Raw genomic sequence first — 16,257 nt, forward strand, 5'->3', positions numbered from 1 at the left:
TTTATTTTTGTTCGCTCAAAGCCGAAGCTTGAACTCGAAAACGTCAGTTATCACAAACATGGTAAAAATAACCCCTCAAGTCATATGAAAAGTACTTTTTACTTTTCAGTCCAGTTCAAAAATATAGTGGAGTACAGGTGTACAGAAGTATACCTGCTCTCAAATATAACAAAAATGAAAGTAAATAGTATCCACTGTAAAACTCTCTTAAGAATAATTTTTAGGTATCTGTACTTTACTTAAGTATAGTACTTTACTACTTGTACTTTGTTACACCACTGGAGTTGACCAAAGTGCATTTTTATTGTCTGTGGTCCTTTAGAAGTTAAGTTTCATCCTAAAAGCATCGACACTGCAGTATAACAGCTGAAGAAAATAGCCGACCATAAATGTTTTTGCATTTAAAGTACTTTTATGTAAGTACTTCAGTTAAGTTTTGCCCAAATGCAGATTTTTCACACACTTCATAAAAGGCAGCCGCTTGTGTTTGCATCATTACCATAATTGTAAGAGGGGGGCATGGGGTGGGTGTTTGGGGAGGGTTTGGCACTCCCCCTGCGAAATTCCCAAATCATCAGAATGAAGAGGCTTGGCTGGCCACAGTCCAAGCGCCACAGTGAGGTCAAACAGAGCAGAAAGGAGACTTGTCCAAATGTATGCATTATTGGCGAACTCAGTTGGGCCTCTGCCAACTCAAACATCTTTTTTCTGTGATTCTGCCAAAATCCAGATAAAACGTAGACTTTTATCCCCGGCTCAACTTTCTTCAGTTGTTTGGCAAAACTTTTTCAGCGGAACAGTCAGCAGGGCGAGGTTACTCTGTGTCATTGGAATCTGCACAATAGACTACCTCCTCCTTCGTCTCCTGAGCACCAGCTTGAGAGCCCCTTCTGAGAGAGCCAGGCTTTTGTGACCTTTTTTCACTCACATCATCAACTGACCATAATCCAAAAACACTGGTGCAAACATATAGGCCTGGTGCTATCAGTCTCAAGCTGCGTTTGCATCACTCTGTAATGAGAACTACATCTGGATAAAAACTGTTTATTGCCATTACGCATAGGGGCTTTTGTCCACCTACTTGAGCTTAGAATTGCACAGATGGTCTATAGGCAAACTGCAGCTGCCGGATACTTGCACAGTTTAATTGTTTTTAGTTCAGATTAAGAATGAAATGACTATCCTACATTTGTGTGTAGGGTAGTCATTCCTTTACTACTTTACTTTTATTGGGGGAAAAAATGAAAATAGGTTTGATCGTTTTCATTTGATCCTAACAGACAGCTGAGTGGACTGTAGGACCTATGTTATAAATGACAGACAGATTCAGTCCTGACAGTGAGGGCAAGTAGTACTCCCTCACTAAGACTTCTCATCTCGCTGAATGGCTCCCTGAAGTAGCAATATAAACAAGTGACTTGAATTCAAGGCCACGTTCTGGTGCGTTTTGGAGCGCTCCCACAGACTCCTCTCTCATGTCTGTGCTCCTCTCTCACCGGTTGTTTCCTTACTTCGTCCCTCCCTCGTGCCCTCCCTCTTTGCCTGATAACTCACGCGTCGTTTCCATGGCACTCGGTCACTCCGCTGCTTTTATTGAGAGATGTTCACTTCTCTTGTTGGCGCAGACCGGGCTGTGGAGCGCGTGCGTTCACGTGTGGCCCAAACTCCGCTCTGACTCCGCGCACCAGGGACACGCACCTGCGGCTGAATGGAAATCCACGGAGGGACTCGAGCCTCTGCCGCCTCTCTCAGCCGATTATTCCACGTCTTGTCGTGGTTTAAGCTGATTTCACCGGGGATGTGAATGCCTCTGTGGGATTAGACGAGGTTACTGGACCATGCGCCTTCACTCGTGGCTTTTGTTCACGGCCGGTGCTCCATCGCACCCCCAGCAGCAGTAGCCGTATCCCGCTCTCCGGTCTCCTGCCTTCTTCTGCCCGATGTGGAGAGGATAAGATGAATCCTTGGCTGCGCAGCTTCCATCCTCTCCTCTTGTGTTTCTTGCTGGTGGTCGCTTTGTGCACTCGAGTCCCCAGACCCGGTAAGTGGACTCATCTGGACTAATGACATCATATCCGCGGACAATGACCCCTTCCTGAGACCGTCTGGTGTCAAACCATCACTGCACTTCATCTCTCATCTTCCAGTCCCCACTGAGGAGGTCTTCACGCTCCACGGACTGGGAAAGTTTTTTAGAGCCAAACGAGAATGTGGGCTCAAATGTGCTATAGCCTATCCAGAGGAAATTATTTGTTTTTTTCTAGTGAGCACTGATTTAGAAAAGAGACAAATCTGGCCTGATGCTGTTCTTTACAAATCTCTGCTCATTTATAAAGACTGTATAAAGAATGGGCTACTTTCACTTTCACTGAATCATGTCAGTCTCACGGTGAATAATTAACTAAAACTAAGCCTTATGGCTCTTCCAGACTGTGGTTACCACAGCAGTTAATCTGTCTCTACAATATGCAGTACTTAGCATATTATTTGGCATAGGTCCATATGTATTTTTCGGGCCCCTGTGGGAGTCTTTTTTTTTATTTAGATGACAAAGCAATAGAGGCAATAGGAAAAACGTTTGAATACAGACTGTGCTTTGGTCTGTGTGACTGTGTGGGATGGATAAAATTTACCCTCTTCCTGATTTCGCCTCTGCCTCTATTTTAACATTGCACTGGTTGCCATTTTTCACAGCTCTACTGCTCAAAAACAGCTACTCATAAAATGAATTTGCTATTTCTCAGGGTCTGGGACAGTCCAGTGCTGTGCGATCCTCACCACACCTCTCTCTCAGTTGTATTGATGAGTTGTAATTGGTAGTTAAAGGCTTCATCTGTTCAGTGTGCTCCTGCCAGAGGCCACTGAGCTGTAATTGGGTCACTGCAGCTTGTTAGTGGGTTGTTAGTGATGCTCAGACCTGCAGCATGTCCTACATTCCAACCATCTCACTCAAATTCACTGGAAAATGTGATTTTAGTGGATAAACAGCGTACACAAAACATGGTCTGGTGCGTTTGTATAATGTAACGCAAATAGTTATAGCCTACTTTTTAATTTCCTGGTTTGAATACTAGGGGTTGTTTGCAAATGTATTGTACTTTTGTAGTTTTAAAGTAGATTTACAATACAAAGTAAGCAGTTGTAGTGGTCTAAAGCACAAATATGTTAAGAACCTGTCCACGCTCCCAGTAACGGCTTGGCTAAAAGTTTTCAATGGGCCATAATGAAAGTGTAAGTGGTGCTTCTCATCTTCACAAGTGCTTGTATGAGGTCTTGGCACAGACTTGGGCACTCTACATAAATGAAGAGCACTGATCGTACACATACTAATGGCAGATTTGTTTTTCTTGTTATTTTTTCTTTCTCCAGGTGAAAACGTGTGTCGGTCTTCAAACCTCACTTCTTGTACTGAATGCCTCAAACGTGGACCACAGTGCGCCTGGTGCTTCAAGGAGGTATGAATATGTGTTTGGATAGATGATCTTTATTCCAGACCCTATAGTTAAGTAAAAACATATGAGAAGAACTTTTAGCAACAGTTTCCAAGTGACATAAGGGTCCACTATGTAACTTTTCTGGGTTAGCGTGAGGGGGGTCCACTACATGCTTTTCTCCATGTACATCTCCACAGTTTGAAATTCATCTTATCTTTCATTTATTTCATTACAAGTGCTGTTATTGCTCAAAAATCCCTTTAAAAACATGCTTTCTTACTATGAGATCTAACCTGTAACTTGGCCCTGTGGCACCTGGTCTTCTCCATGGAGATACATAAGTTAAATGTCATATTGTGGAACATTCCAGTCTTTACATCTGCATGCAGACAAGCAAGGGGTCGCTCCCCCCGTTCAAACTACAGAGGGATACTGGGGTGTTACCTGTGCACATAGGATGTATAAACTCCAAAGACGCCTGCTTCTGCTTCTGCTCACTTTGAGAGAGACCAGTGGATTTATGGAGTGTCTCTGGTTGTATACACAGTTACAAGGGCGATAGATTTCAACTCTTGTCAAAACATACACTATATTGTTGATGGGATATGATAATGGCTGTGACTGATCCCAGTGGTGTGCCCTTTGACCTTGAACGCCTCTGTCTGTGTGTGTGTGTGAATATCTCAGTCTCTTTTTTCTCATGTGCCAAATGCCAACAAAAGCCCCAGCACTTAGATCCAGTGTGTTTAGTCTGCTCACTAGATCACGGGATTTGTCTCCTTACTGCCAAACAACAAATGACTTTAACAACACCCTCGAGAAGCTGTAAAATCTGTACATTCACTTTTGTGTTTAAAATTCGTAGTCGTAGCTTTGTTGTAATCCACTGACCTGGCTGAGCTTGGTTTAATAATGAAATCAGAGCTGTGAATATTCATGTGCACATTCTTGCCCCAATGTGCTGTGAACTGTAAGGCTCGATTATGTAAGGAAAGTACCAGGAAGTCAGTTTATTCCTACAGGTATGTACACTGTCAGCCTGATTTGTTTATGTTTTTTCAAAGTAATGGAATCTTCTTACAATAACCTTATTACTTTCTCTGAAATTGATAAAACTGGACTTTTGTTGCTGTTGTATTTTTGCTCATGTCCTAGACTTATCAAAGGTCACTAATCCAGTCTAAAGCTGTCAAGTGTGACGTGGGAGCTGTTTTCAGGAAAAGAGATTTTGCCCAAAGTCTTTCATAATAGCGTTTGATTGTTTCCTATAACAATCTTACACTGGCTATGCTATTTATAAACCCTTAAAAGAAACAAAACAAAAATCTCAATAGGACATCGTTAATAATGATTCACAGAGTTGATACTTTGAGATTCATTGAGCGTGACTACAGAGCACAGACAGAAATCAAAGCAGATGACATCATGTCATGGCAAATGTCTCAAACAATGCAATGTTCAAAATAAATGAATATAAAAACTCCATTAAGCTAACCTGCTAGCACTCTGCTAACATTTTAGCATTGTGATAGAAGCCTAGCAGTGGGTGAGAATGCTGATTTGTGTAGGGTGACCAGACATCCCTATTGACCCGGGACAGTCCCAGTTTTGAGCCTTGTGTCCCCTGTTTCAGCAGATTTATCGAAAACCAGTGGTTTGTCCCAGTTTTATTTAAGAAATGTCTCAGGTATCCCTATGTTTAACCTATTTGATACCAGCTAATGGTAAAGAGGGGAATATATTGTCATTTGCTTAGTGAAAATACATAAAACCATGCTTGAGAGTGAGCATAAGGCAAAAAAAAATAATGAAGCGACAGTTTTGAATTTTGAAAATCTGGTCACCCAAGCTTAGAAGAACATTGAAATCAAAATGACCTTTTTATTTAGTCCAGAGTTATAACATTTATAAAGTTTTTTTTTTTCTTTTTTGCAACATTTAGAACTTTTTAGAAGGGGCGGCATCCAACTATCGCTGTGATCTGGCTGAAAACCTGCTTTTGAAAGGCTGTGAATCTGAGTTTCTGGAGCAGACAGAGACCAAAGTAGAAGTGGACACCACCATCAGCAGTACACAAGTGTCACCTCAAGACATCAGCGTCCATCTGGGCCCAGGTTTTGGCTCTGTCTGCATTTTTACACGGTATATGATGTTTAAAACTGTATTTGGGACTAATATGTTTTGTCTTAGGCTCACAGGCCAGCGTCGTTGTGGCTGTGAAGCAGCTTGAGCGCTACCCTGTAGATCTTTACTCTCTGGTGGATGTGTCAGCATCAATGCAGGAAAACCTGGATCATGTATGTGTTGTTTAGTTAAAAAGTTCAAGCATTACGTAAGACTATTAGCTTTAGTGAACAAGACCTCACATATGCTGCCATCTATTTTGTCTCAAGTTGAAAACAGTCGGTGTAGCTCTTTCTCTTCGGATGACGCAGCACTCTTCAGACCTTTGGCTCGGCTTTGGCTCATTTGTAGATAAACCAGTCTCCCCTTACATCAGCGTTCATCCCTCTAAAATAAATAACCCCTGCAGGTAAGATGCTCAGTGACAACAATAGATAATATTGATTTCACTTAAGTGGCAGCAGTTACAGGCTTAATGTGGCGAGGCTGTGGTCTATAGTCACATGGCTTATTCCTTATTTAGCACTGAGTAGACACATTTAGGGTGCGGTCACACCTCCATAGATACCACATCAGAATTTGGACTAAAACAGAACTAAACCTGGAACTAAACCTGTACTAGGCCAGGATCAAACCAAGTCTGCATCGTCACTTGCACCCTTAAAGGTCCTATGTTACACAAAATTGATTCTTGAGTTTTAAGCCATGTTATAATGTTGTTACCTCATGTCATTACCAGAGTTGTGTTTTGGTTCATTCATACATCTGTCTCCACTTTAGAATATTTATTTATAGAATATTTTAAAATCTGATAACTTAAAGAAAAAGTTTACCTTTCCAGTTCCTCTTATTCTTAAGAAAAATTGTCACAACTTTAAAAAAAATGAACTGCAGCATCAGTTACAGCCCTAATACAACTTTTGAATATTTACCACAGTGATTATGAGGTCCGCTGTCGGCCGGCTCACGGCTTCCACCACGTTCTAAGCATGACCGGAAATATGAGTGAATTCACACGTGTGATCAAACGGCAGCGCATCTCTGGCAACATGGACACGCCAGAAGGAGGACTGGATGCAATGCTACAAGCTGTTGTCTGTCAGGTATAAATATGTTTAAACTTTGAATAACTTTGCTTGAGAAAAGAACTACTTTAACCAACAGGAAACTGAATCCCATGAGTATAGTTTTTCACATATATTATCACATTTTGTCCAGAAAAAAAGGTTGTATTTGATTAAAAAATGCCTTGCCAAGTTAAAATGTGAATAGCTGAACACAAGGAATCTGTAAAGGATTTCTCTTTTGTTGGAAAAAAAGTGTAGACTAAGTATGATGAGTCAGTCTAGCACTGGGTCTAATTAAACATGTAATGTTTTTGCAGCTGGAAATTTGGGTTTTCCATCTAATTGCAATAATTGTTGATTGAGTCGATAAAGAGAATTATTTCCTGGACTTAATCTGAATCATAATTTTGATTTTGTGTCTGTCAACTACTTGTATTTTAATTTTATGTATAAGGGGTGTGTATCTGGTTGGTAAAATCCATCAATATGGCCAATATGGTAAAAAGTTCAAATTTTTTTAAGATGTTATTGTTTAAGATCTTAAATCCCTAGATGTACATGCTTCCGCTGAGAGTTTATATGTCACTGTAAATTGGTTACATTTTTGTGTCCTTGATTTAGAACAAGAAAGAGGCTGATTTATACTAGTATTTGAACAAACAGCTGTGTCATGAGCATGGGATCACAGTGTGTTACAGGGGTCATCTCACAATTAAAGTTGATATTACTTAGATAAAGATCCATAGTTATAGTATAGTGACGGGTGACGCAGCATTAGAGAGTCTCCCAGGAATCTAGACCATGACACAGAGGACTGCAGGAGGTCAATGATTCAGAGCCTCTACGGTCCAAGCCGGGAGCACCGCTGTGGTCATGACTCTAAAAATAGCTTCTCCATTATCTCACATGGAGAATAAAAGCGTGCCAGGTTTCCTTAAATACACACTCCCGCTCTAGACACTATTCTCCTCTCCTTGTTTGACGAGTCACAGACAAAAATAGCCTCAGTCATTGGAAGAATTTGCTGCTTCTCTCTAATTGAGTGCCACACAAACAGATTAGCGTGGGAACTAGTTCCATTTAAATGACGAATGGTACATTCCTTACCACATATGTACCCGATTAAAACATAAACAGTGCTGCTGGTTGCATAGCTTATTGGTGACATCACTAAAGCTATTCTTTGTACAAATAGACTGATTAAAAATGTTCAGTGGTTTCTGCTTTTACAGCATATGCCACGTAGCCAAAAATGAATCAGGATAGTTTCATTGACATAATTAGTATTTAGTGAAATAAAAAATTAAGAGTAATCTGTTATCTAATATATGTGTGTCTTTGTGTCTTAGAAAGCTGTGGGCTGGCGACCTGAAGCAAAGCGTTTGCTGCTGTTTATGACGGACCAACCCTCACACCTGGCTCTGGACAGCAGGCTGGCCGGGATAGTGATACCAAATGATGGACTGTGTCATCTCGAGGACAACATCTACACCGCAAGTACAGTAATGGTGAGTGCAGAGTAATGATTTGCAAAAGCTTACAAAATAGAAAAATCTATACAAATAAAACTATAATATTCCTCATAGGACCACCCCAGTTTGGGCCAGCTGTCCGACAAGCTGCTTGAAAATCACATTTATTCTATATTTGCTGTGGAGAAGCAGCAATATCAGTGGTACGAGGTGAGGCATGGGACATTTAGTTATCTCAGTTTTGTGTGTTTTTTTACCTCTAAATTCGAATTTTATTACCTTTTTTTTTTCAGAAATTGGTACGCTTGCTGCCAGCGACGTATCTGCGAAAGCTGGGACTATTTCAGGCTTCCAGTCTCATAGAGTTGGTGGTGGAAGCATATAAGGTACAGCACTTACTCATCCTTTACCTTCTTTACCCTGGAGGAATGACTCATTTTTAGAGTACCCCATGTTTTTGACTCTGGGCAAAGAAGAAAGGAAAAGCAGAGGTTAGAGACAGGTCAAAATCAATGAACTTCCACAGCAATTTAGAGATGTAACGATTTGCTGAGTCAACAGACTTTTATTGGCAGAGGTAATCCTATGTGTGGAAACCTGGATGTTTGCTAAATTATAAAGCTTATAATGTTTACTGTTCCACCAATATAAGAGATGAGTAAGGGTAGATGTTGTGACTATGTGCTTGTTCACTTGGCAGAAGGCTGGGCTATAATCTGCCCCAGGCACAGTAACGCATTGTTTTTGGAGAGAATCTGCAGAATACACAGATCCAGGCACACACACACAAGCTGGATGTCCCGGACAGAGCAGGCCTTTATAACGACAATCTGATCCCTGCTGAAAACTGTGTGAATGAATGAATACAATGATGCTATTTTGGGCCCCACCTTCTTTTTCCCATAAGCCTCTCTGGTACTGCAGAAAGGAAGAGCAACAAAAGAACTTTCCAGGGGGCAACCAGAATTAATCACACAGCTTTTTTTTTGGATCTTCTATGTCAAATAATTTATCCTTTTCCCATTGTTTGTTGTGTTGCTTCTTGTGACAGTAGCAGCGGTGGAACAAGTACTCCATTTTGTTACTTAAGTAAAAGGACAGACAAAAGAGCAAAAAATATTCAAGTGGAAGTGTTAAAGTACTCGTTTAAAAATGTACTTAAAGAGTAAAAAGTAAGTATTGTTCATAGATTGTCATATCTAATAAAGCTTCAAATGTAGTGAAGTGTAGTGAGTTGATAAAGATTTGTGCTGAATTTTGTTCAACAGAAGCAAATGAATCAATAGTTTTTTCTAGCTATTTCCATCCATCCTTTTCAGTTTTGTTCAAAAATGTAGTGGAGTAGAAAAAAGTAACCACTTTAAAATGTCCTTAAGTAAAGTACAGCTTCCTAAAAAAATTACTTAAGTACAGTGCTTTACTACTTTTACCTCATTTCATTCCACCACTGGAGAGTGGCATAGATGTGAGTGAGTCTACAGGTGAAGTCAAGGTCTTCTTCTTCTTCTTCTTCAAAAGTTGATAAACTGAGGGATATGGCACAACCTTCCACATGATTTTCTTTTCTTATGTAGATCAATCACATATTTCGATTTGATTTGGTTTGGAAAGAAATAAAAATAGCTTTCAATATTCATTTCATGAATATAAACAAGATCGACATTTGTCAGATATATTCTTTTATTCTCCTGTTTCCTTAATCAGTCATAAAACTGCCATAAGGTCGTTATTCATAACCTAATGGAGGTTAGATGGGATTAAAAATTCATCCTTCACATACTCTTTTTGTTTATTTATCTTTAGTTATACAGGGAGAGCCCGATGAGAGAGTACTCAGACTCTCCTTTTCATGGGAGCCCTGTTCAAATACAGAAAAATACAAACATAAGTACATAAGTCCATTTAAAAGGTCACACATGTGCAACAAGTTAAAAGAGGCATCTCTAAGTGCCACACCATCTCACTGGCCTTCTGTGTTGGTAGTTTTAAAAATACAAAATGGTTTATTGAACTGTCCTGTGTCCATAGGAGCTGCTGTCAGAGGTCGCGGTGGCAGTGTCCTTTGACGACAGAGCGTCCAGCAGGTTCTGGGTGTCTGTGGCTCCCCTCTGTCCCAACGGCTCCACTGCAAACCAACGGAGCTGCTCTGGAGTGCAGCCAGGCCAGACGGTAAACATGTTCCTGTTTCATCTGATCTGCATTGTAAATACACTCACCTAAAGGATTATTAGGAACACCTGTTCAATTTCTCCTTAATGCAATTATCTAATCAACCAATCACATGGCAGTTGCTTCAATGCATTTAGGGGTGTGGTCCTGATCAAGACAATCTCCTGAACTCCAAACTGAATGTCAGAATGGGAAAGAAAGGAGATTTAAGCAATTTTGAGTCCTGTGGGCGAAAATGCCTTGTTGATGCTAGAGGTCAGAGGAGAATGGGTCGAGTGATTCAAGCTGATAGAAGAGCAACGTTGACTGAAATAACCACTTGTTACAACCGAGGAATGCAGCAAAGCATTTGTGAAGCCACAACACTCACAACCTTGAGGCGGATGGGCTACAACAGCAGAAGACCCCACCGGGTACCACTCATCTCCACTACAAATAGGAAAAAGAGGCTACAATTTGCACGAGCTCACCAAAATTGGACAGTTGAAGACTGGAAAAATGTTGCCTGGTCTGATGAGTCTCGATTTCTGTTGAGACATTCAAATGGTAGAGTCAGAATTTGGCGTAAACAGAATGAGAACATGCCTTGTTGCCTGTGCAGGCTGGTGGTGGTGTAATGGTGTGGGGGATGTTTTCTTGGCACACTTTAGGTCCCTTAGTGCCAATTGGGCATCGTTTGAATGCCACGGGCTATCTGAACATTGTTTCTGACCATGGCCATCCCTTCATGACCACCATGTACCCATCCTCTGATGGCTACTTCCAGCAGAATAATGCACCATGTCATAAAGCTCGAATAATTTCAAATTGGTTTCTTGAACATGACAATGAGTTCACTGTACTACAATGGCCCCCACAGTCACCAGATCTCAACCTGATAGAGCATCTTTGGGATGTGGTGGAACGGGAGCTTCGTGCCCTGGATGTGCATCCCACAAATCTCCATCAACTGCAAGATGCTCCTATCAATATGGGCCAACATTTCTAAAGAATGCTTTCAGCACCTTGTTGAATCAATGCCACGTAGAATTAAGGCAGTTCTGAAGGCGAAAGGGGGTCAAACACCGTATTATTATGGTGTTCCTAATAATCCTTCAGGTGCGTGTATATTTCTATTTTACAAAACTGAAATAAAGTCTGTAATTAAGAACCAATGAATGTAAAGGGTATTTTTTACCACTCTTGTAACTTGATTATGGTTTATTACTATTTCAATATCAACAGAAACATAATCACAGTATAGTGTCTGAAAAGAAGAAAATAGTGAAATGTTTAGTTGGAGTTCAGGTAACCATTTTTATGTTCAATAATGTACCTGTTTTACTGGCCGAACCTCTTGTCAAAGCCTGTTGTCATCAATCTCAGATGTTAAGCAGGGCTGAGCCTGGTTAGTGCTTGGATGGGAGACCACTGGGAGTTCCAGGTGCCACAGTTGGGCACCAGTGGCAAAAATTGTCATTATGTCCTTAAGCAAGGAACTTCACCCACGTTGCCTAGTATGAATGTGGTGTGTGTGAGTGGTCTTGATGGTTGGTGAGGGGCTGATGGCACATATTGGCAGCCTTGCTTTCATTAGTCCAGAGCAGCTGTGGCTAGCTTACCACCACTAAGTGAATGTAAATAAAGTAAAGTAAAGTAAATGAATAATGCACAAAATTGTAAAGCGATTTTGAGCGTCTGGAAAAGCGCTATATAAGACATAAGGTATTATTATTATAATTATGATGATGATTATTATTATTGTTAGCAGTAGTAGCAGTAGCAGTATTTTTATGATTAATGATTAGATTATTTTCCATTGCAGGTTTACTTTAACATCACTGTTGGAATGCGCAGCTGCCCCGACAATGGTGAAGATGAAGACATATCAGTGACAGTTCGCCCTGTGGGTTACAATGAGTCCAGTGTGATAAGGATCCACTCCAAGTGTGGCTGCCGCTGTGAATCGGCCGGACTCTGCCATAACAGTGGTCAGGCCTGTGAAGAAACAGGCCAGGAACAGAGGGACTCAAGCCTGAACCAGAGCTGCCAATCTGCCGGGTCAGACCTGATGTGCAGCGGGCGAGGAGTTTGTGAATGTGGGAGATGTGTGTGCGACCAGAACCGACTGGGCACCATCTACGGGAAGTACTGTGAGAAAGACGACTTCTCATGCCCGTACTTCAGAGGCCTGATGTGTGGAGGTAAATAGTGATTTTCAAATTCTTCCATGTCATTATGTCAATAGCCAGATCTGCTTATTGATAACATTGTACTTTCCCATGAAATATCCAAAAGGTAAATTCACAAATGTTGAACCCGATCATTTCTAGCATTTTAACGACATTCATTTCTACAGTCCCCTCTATCTTATATATTATTGTCCTATAGAACGATGCGATGTTATGTGAAACCCAGCAATCGACAAACACTCATAAGGACTAACAGTATGACCACTCATCCAAACATAATCATGGTACCAGTTAGTGGGGTAGGATAGACTACACATTTGGTTGCTGCTTTTTTCTCAGGGGTTGCCACAGCAGACCAGTCGCATGATGATTTGTCAGATGTTTACACAGGATGCCCTACCTGTCGCGACTAGTCAATTTTACAGTAATTGGAGTGGGAAATCGGACTGCAACTTGGTTCTCTGGTCTTTTATTTCCTAGACAGATCCAACATTACACCCCTACGCTGCTGTCACCCAGATATGATTTAGCAGAGGGTTAATAATGAGTTTTTGCTGATGGGTTGAACAGTGAAATTGGTGGTGGTTGGACAATTAGTTCAGAGCATCTCCAAAATAGCAGCGCGTTGTTGTTTGTTGTCTGGTCTGCACTGGTCCCCAACTATCAAAACTAGTAGTTGTAAAGATTGCTGTGAATGAGGCTGATGTTCATGTAGTAATTAAGAGTATGTTGTAATATACCCACAATGAACAGCAAAAACGTAATTCAATCAATGTTTTTTGCATTCCATTTGTCTTCTTGTCCTTTCTCAGGGCATGGTGACTGTGTACTTGGTGAGTGTGTGTGTAAAAATGAATGGACAGGCGAGAGCTGTGAATGCCCTGCTTCCTCCACAAGTTGCCAATCAGCCGACGGTTTGCTGTGTAGTGGCCACGGCGAGTGCGTTTGTGGCAGGTGTGTGTGCAGCGACTCCAGGCGCTCTGGAAGCTTCTGTGAGAGATGCCCTGCCTGCCAAAGCACCTGTCAGTCAAACATGTGAGTCTGTGCTCATTTACATTCAGTGTTGGGTGTCCAGTGTTTTTAAAACTAAAATGTATCCATCTGTCTGTCTATCTAGGAACTGTGTGGTCTGCCATGTTGCCTACGGCCTTAGTAAAGAAGAAAGAGGCTTCTGCAATAAGACATGTACAACATCAGTCAACTACTCTGACAATGGTATGGTGCTGTCTTTTAATTAGCAAAACATTCATTTTTCTAAAGTTATAATTCAGCAGGGGCACAAGAATGGCCTAAAAAAACAAGGTGAAATGGATGTTGATTTGTGGTACATATTAGCCTCGTGGCATTGCACATACTTTACCAATCAGTGCCTGTAACAATGACAAACTGTTCTCAGCATTTTTGTTTTAGTAGGCTGTTTTATTCTGTTGTATTCCCAGGGTTAACATTCTCAATTTCTCCCTCTCTCCTTCCAGGTCAAATAGGGGATAAGTGGGTCCAGTGCATGTACGTCAGTAATAACAACTGTCGCTATCCATTTCAAATAACGACAGAGGTTGGACAGGCTGAGCTCCACATTAACACAAGGGCAGGTATAAACACACTCGAGCACTTCATCCAGGTCACTTCCGCTGCTACCACTGTGTCTCCAGTGCACCCTGGAGACTTTGACTCAGCAGCCTGCTGTCAGTGTTACAGCTGTGTTTTACATTTCCTCTCAGATCCCAGCTCACTTTACTGCAGCCATACAAAACTCCAATCACACCATGTCTCGGGTTGAGCACATTACAGTGTTCATGCCTTGGGTTTTTGGGCCAGTTCTATTCATTGTACATTCCTCCATCGCCCTGATCCTGATACCCCCTTCACCAGCAGGACAGCCTCCTGCTCACACCCACTCCTCCCGGGCGCAGCCAGAGCCAGGTCTCCATGGTTACTGTTACCAAATGTCAGAGCTCTCTTTGGGCTCTTTGTGCTCAGCACTGGGCCTGTCATCCACACATGCTCCCCGGCAGACTCACTGCCGATAACGGGACACAGCAGCACTATTTACACCGTTGCCAATAAGACACCTACATACATCTGAATGTGCTGCTTATCGAAGCTCAAATACTTTATACTTAGTTTAGTCAATTAAAAGTTTAGTTTAGTCACAATTTCATACAGTTTTACACCCTTGGGATCCCTGATATATCAGATAACCACAAAACTTCATATTTTCGTAGTTTGTTTTATCTTGCATACTCATGTTTTTGTTCTTGATATTCACAGAGTGTCCCAGCAGTAGTCGGGTGGGAACCTTCCTGAGTGTCTGTGCTCTGACTGTTTTGTGTGGATTGGTGGTGGTAGCTGTGTCTAGGCTACTGCTTCAGAGAAGGCATCAACCACCAGGGGGCACTGTTGCAGATGGCGTCTATAATTGCACAGAGAAGGTGTGCTCTGCATAAGTTTTTAAGAACTTTTCTAATAAACTGATACTGCACACAAAATTTTTGGAATTGAAAATATGATTAAACAATAAGAAGTGAATGTGTCTTTTACTTAGAGGCTCACAAGTAGTGTACAACAAATGTGTTATAGTTACAATTGGGTAACTATAACACAACTTGTGTTAGACTACAGCTAAATTGCCTCTTGCTAAAAACTGACTTTTAAAATTACATTTTGGTCCATCACTACAAAACCTTTGATTGAACAGTTGTAAATTAAATTCTTTGAGATCATTTTTGAATACATTTTGTAATTAATATTAAAGTAATAGAATATTTTGATTTGCTTTCAGGATCTCTCATACATTCCTACAACCAATGAGAAGACAGTAACCTACAGAAGGGACAGACCACCAGATCGCCCAGTGGAAATGAACATTCAGGTCCCCAAAATGCCCTTTAATGACCCCTGGCATTAAGATGGAGTCTAATGATGTAATGATTTCATAACACACTTACAGACTAGAAAGCACAAAAGCATCATATGTGGCTTTACATTTAATGCATACATCTGTGGGCAGGAATTTCAGGGCATTTATTTATGAATCATTTTAGAACGGCCAAAGCCTCTCTTTAGCTTAGTCTGCCCCCATGTGGCTGCTTCAGAGAAGTACACTGTTTTAAAACACCTCCCATACTTCATTGACCTCTGAGTAGCTTAAAAACTGACGGTATACATTTGGGCAGCATTGTAGTTTTGATTATGCTATCTTGTACTGTATTTCTTTAATCGACTTAGCTCAGCACAATTATTTTTCTTTTTTTCTTTTATTTTTTGTGGATTTTAGTTTTGTTGGTTAGACTTGCACTTGAACAATGATTGCATTGTACTACTGGGTACTGGGTGTTACACGGACAAACGTTTTATGGGCATTAGACAGTCAAACACTGGAAGTTTTAAAAAGTGAATATGGACAGTATAAGACATCTCAGAACTCTTCACATCTAAAATGCTGCTAACGTGTGCACTAAAGCCATACACAGGCTTGTTAGAGACATTTTTGGTATACTTTTTTGAACTTTTATTGTTTACAGCAATAATGAGTAATTTATAGCTATTGTGATTGCTCTTGTTAAGTGATAAACACTAATTATTTATTTTTTATATTTCTTTTGTTAGTCCAAGAAACAGCTTGAGTTACATTATAAGTTGCCTGTTATTGTAGCCTACTTTAATCATAACAATCCAGCAATAATCATCTCATCTGGTAGGCTTGAATTCCAACGACTCATTCCAATAAAGCAAGATTTTTACATGACGTAAGCTATAATGTTATTTTTGATGTAGTATGTGCGTTTGTTTGTGCTTGTTTTGTTCTCTTTTTCCTTAT

The 16,257-nt window shown here is 40.8% G+C and overlaps 1 protein-coding gene across 1 annotated transcript; it reads left to right on the top strand.

Annotated features, from left to right (window-relative positions):
* The first annotated feature begins 1,574 nt into the window (after positions 1-1,574).
* Positions 1,575-16,184, top strand: itgb8 (integrin, beta 8). Its single transcript, XM_033975485.2, has 16 exons — positions 1,575-2,041; positions 3,370-3,455; positions 5,377-5,548; positions 5,625-5,731; positions 5,828-5,967; positions 6,496-6,661; positions 7,975-8,133; positions 8,212-8,307; positions 8,391-8,483; positions 10,126-10,266; positions 12,071-12,449; positions 13,250-13,472; positions 13,555-13,652; positions 13,913-14,029; positions 14,709-14,869; positions 15,220-16,184. The coding sequence occupies exons 1-16, from the start codon at positions 1,957-1,959 to the stop codon at positions 15,343-15,345; spliced, it is 2,349 nt and encodes a 782-aa protein (XP_033831376.1). The 5' UTR covers positions 1,575-1,956; the 3' UTR covers positions 15,346-16,184.
* Positions 16,185-16,257: the final 73 nt, after the last annotated feature.

This window comes from Periophthalmus magnuspinnatus, chromosome 11 (assembly GCF_009829125.3).
Source record: "Periophthalmus magnuspinnatus isolate fPerMag1 chromosome 11, fPerMag1.2.pri, whole genome shotgun sequence".
In the NCBI taxonomy this organism is placed as follows: Eukaryota; Metazoa; Chordata; class Actinopteri; order Gobiiformes; family Gobiidae; genus Periophthalmus; species Periophthalmus magnuspinnatus.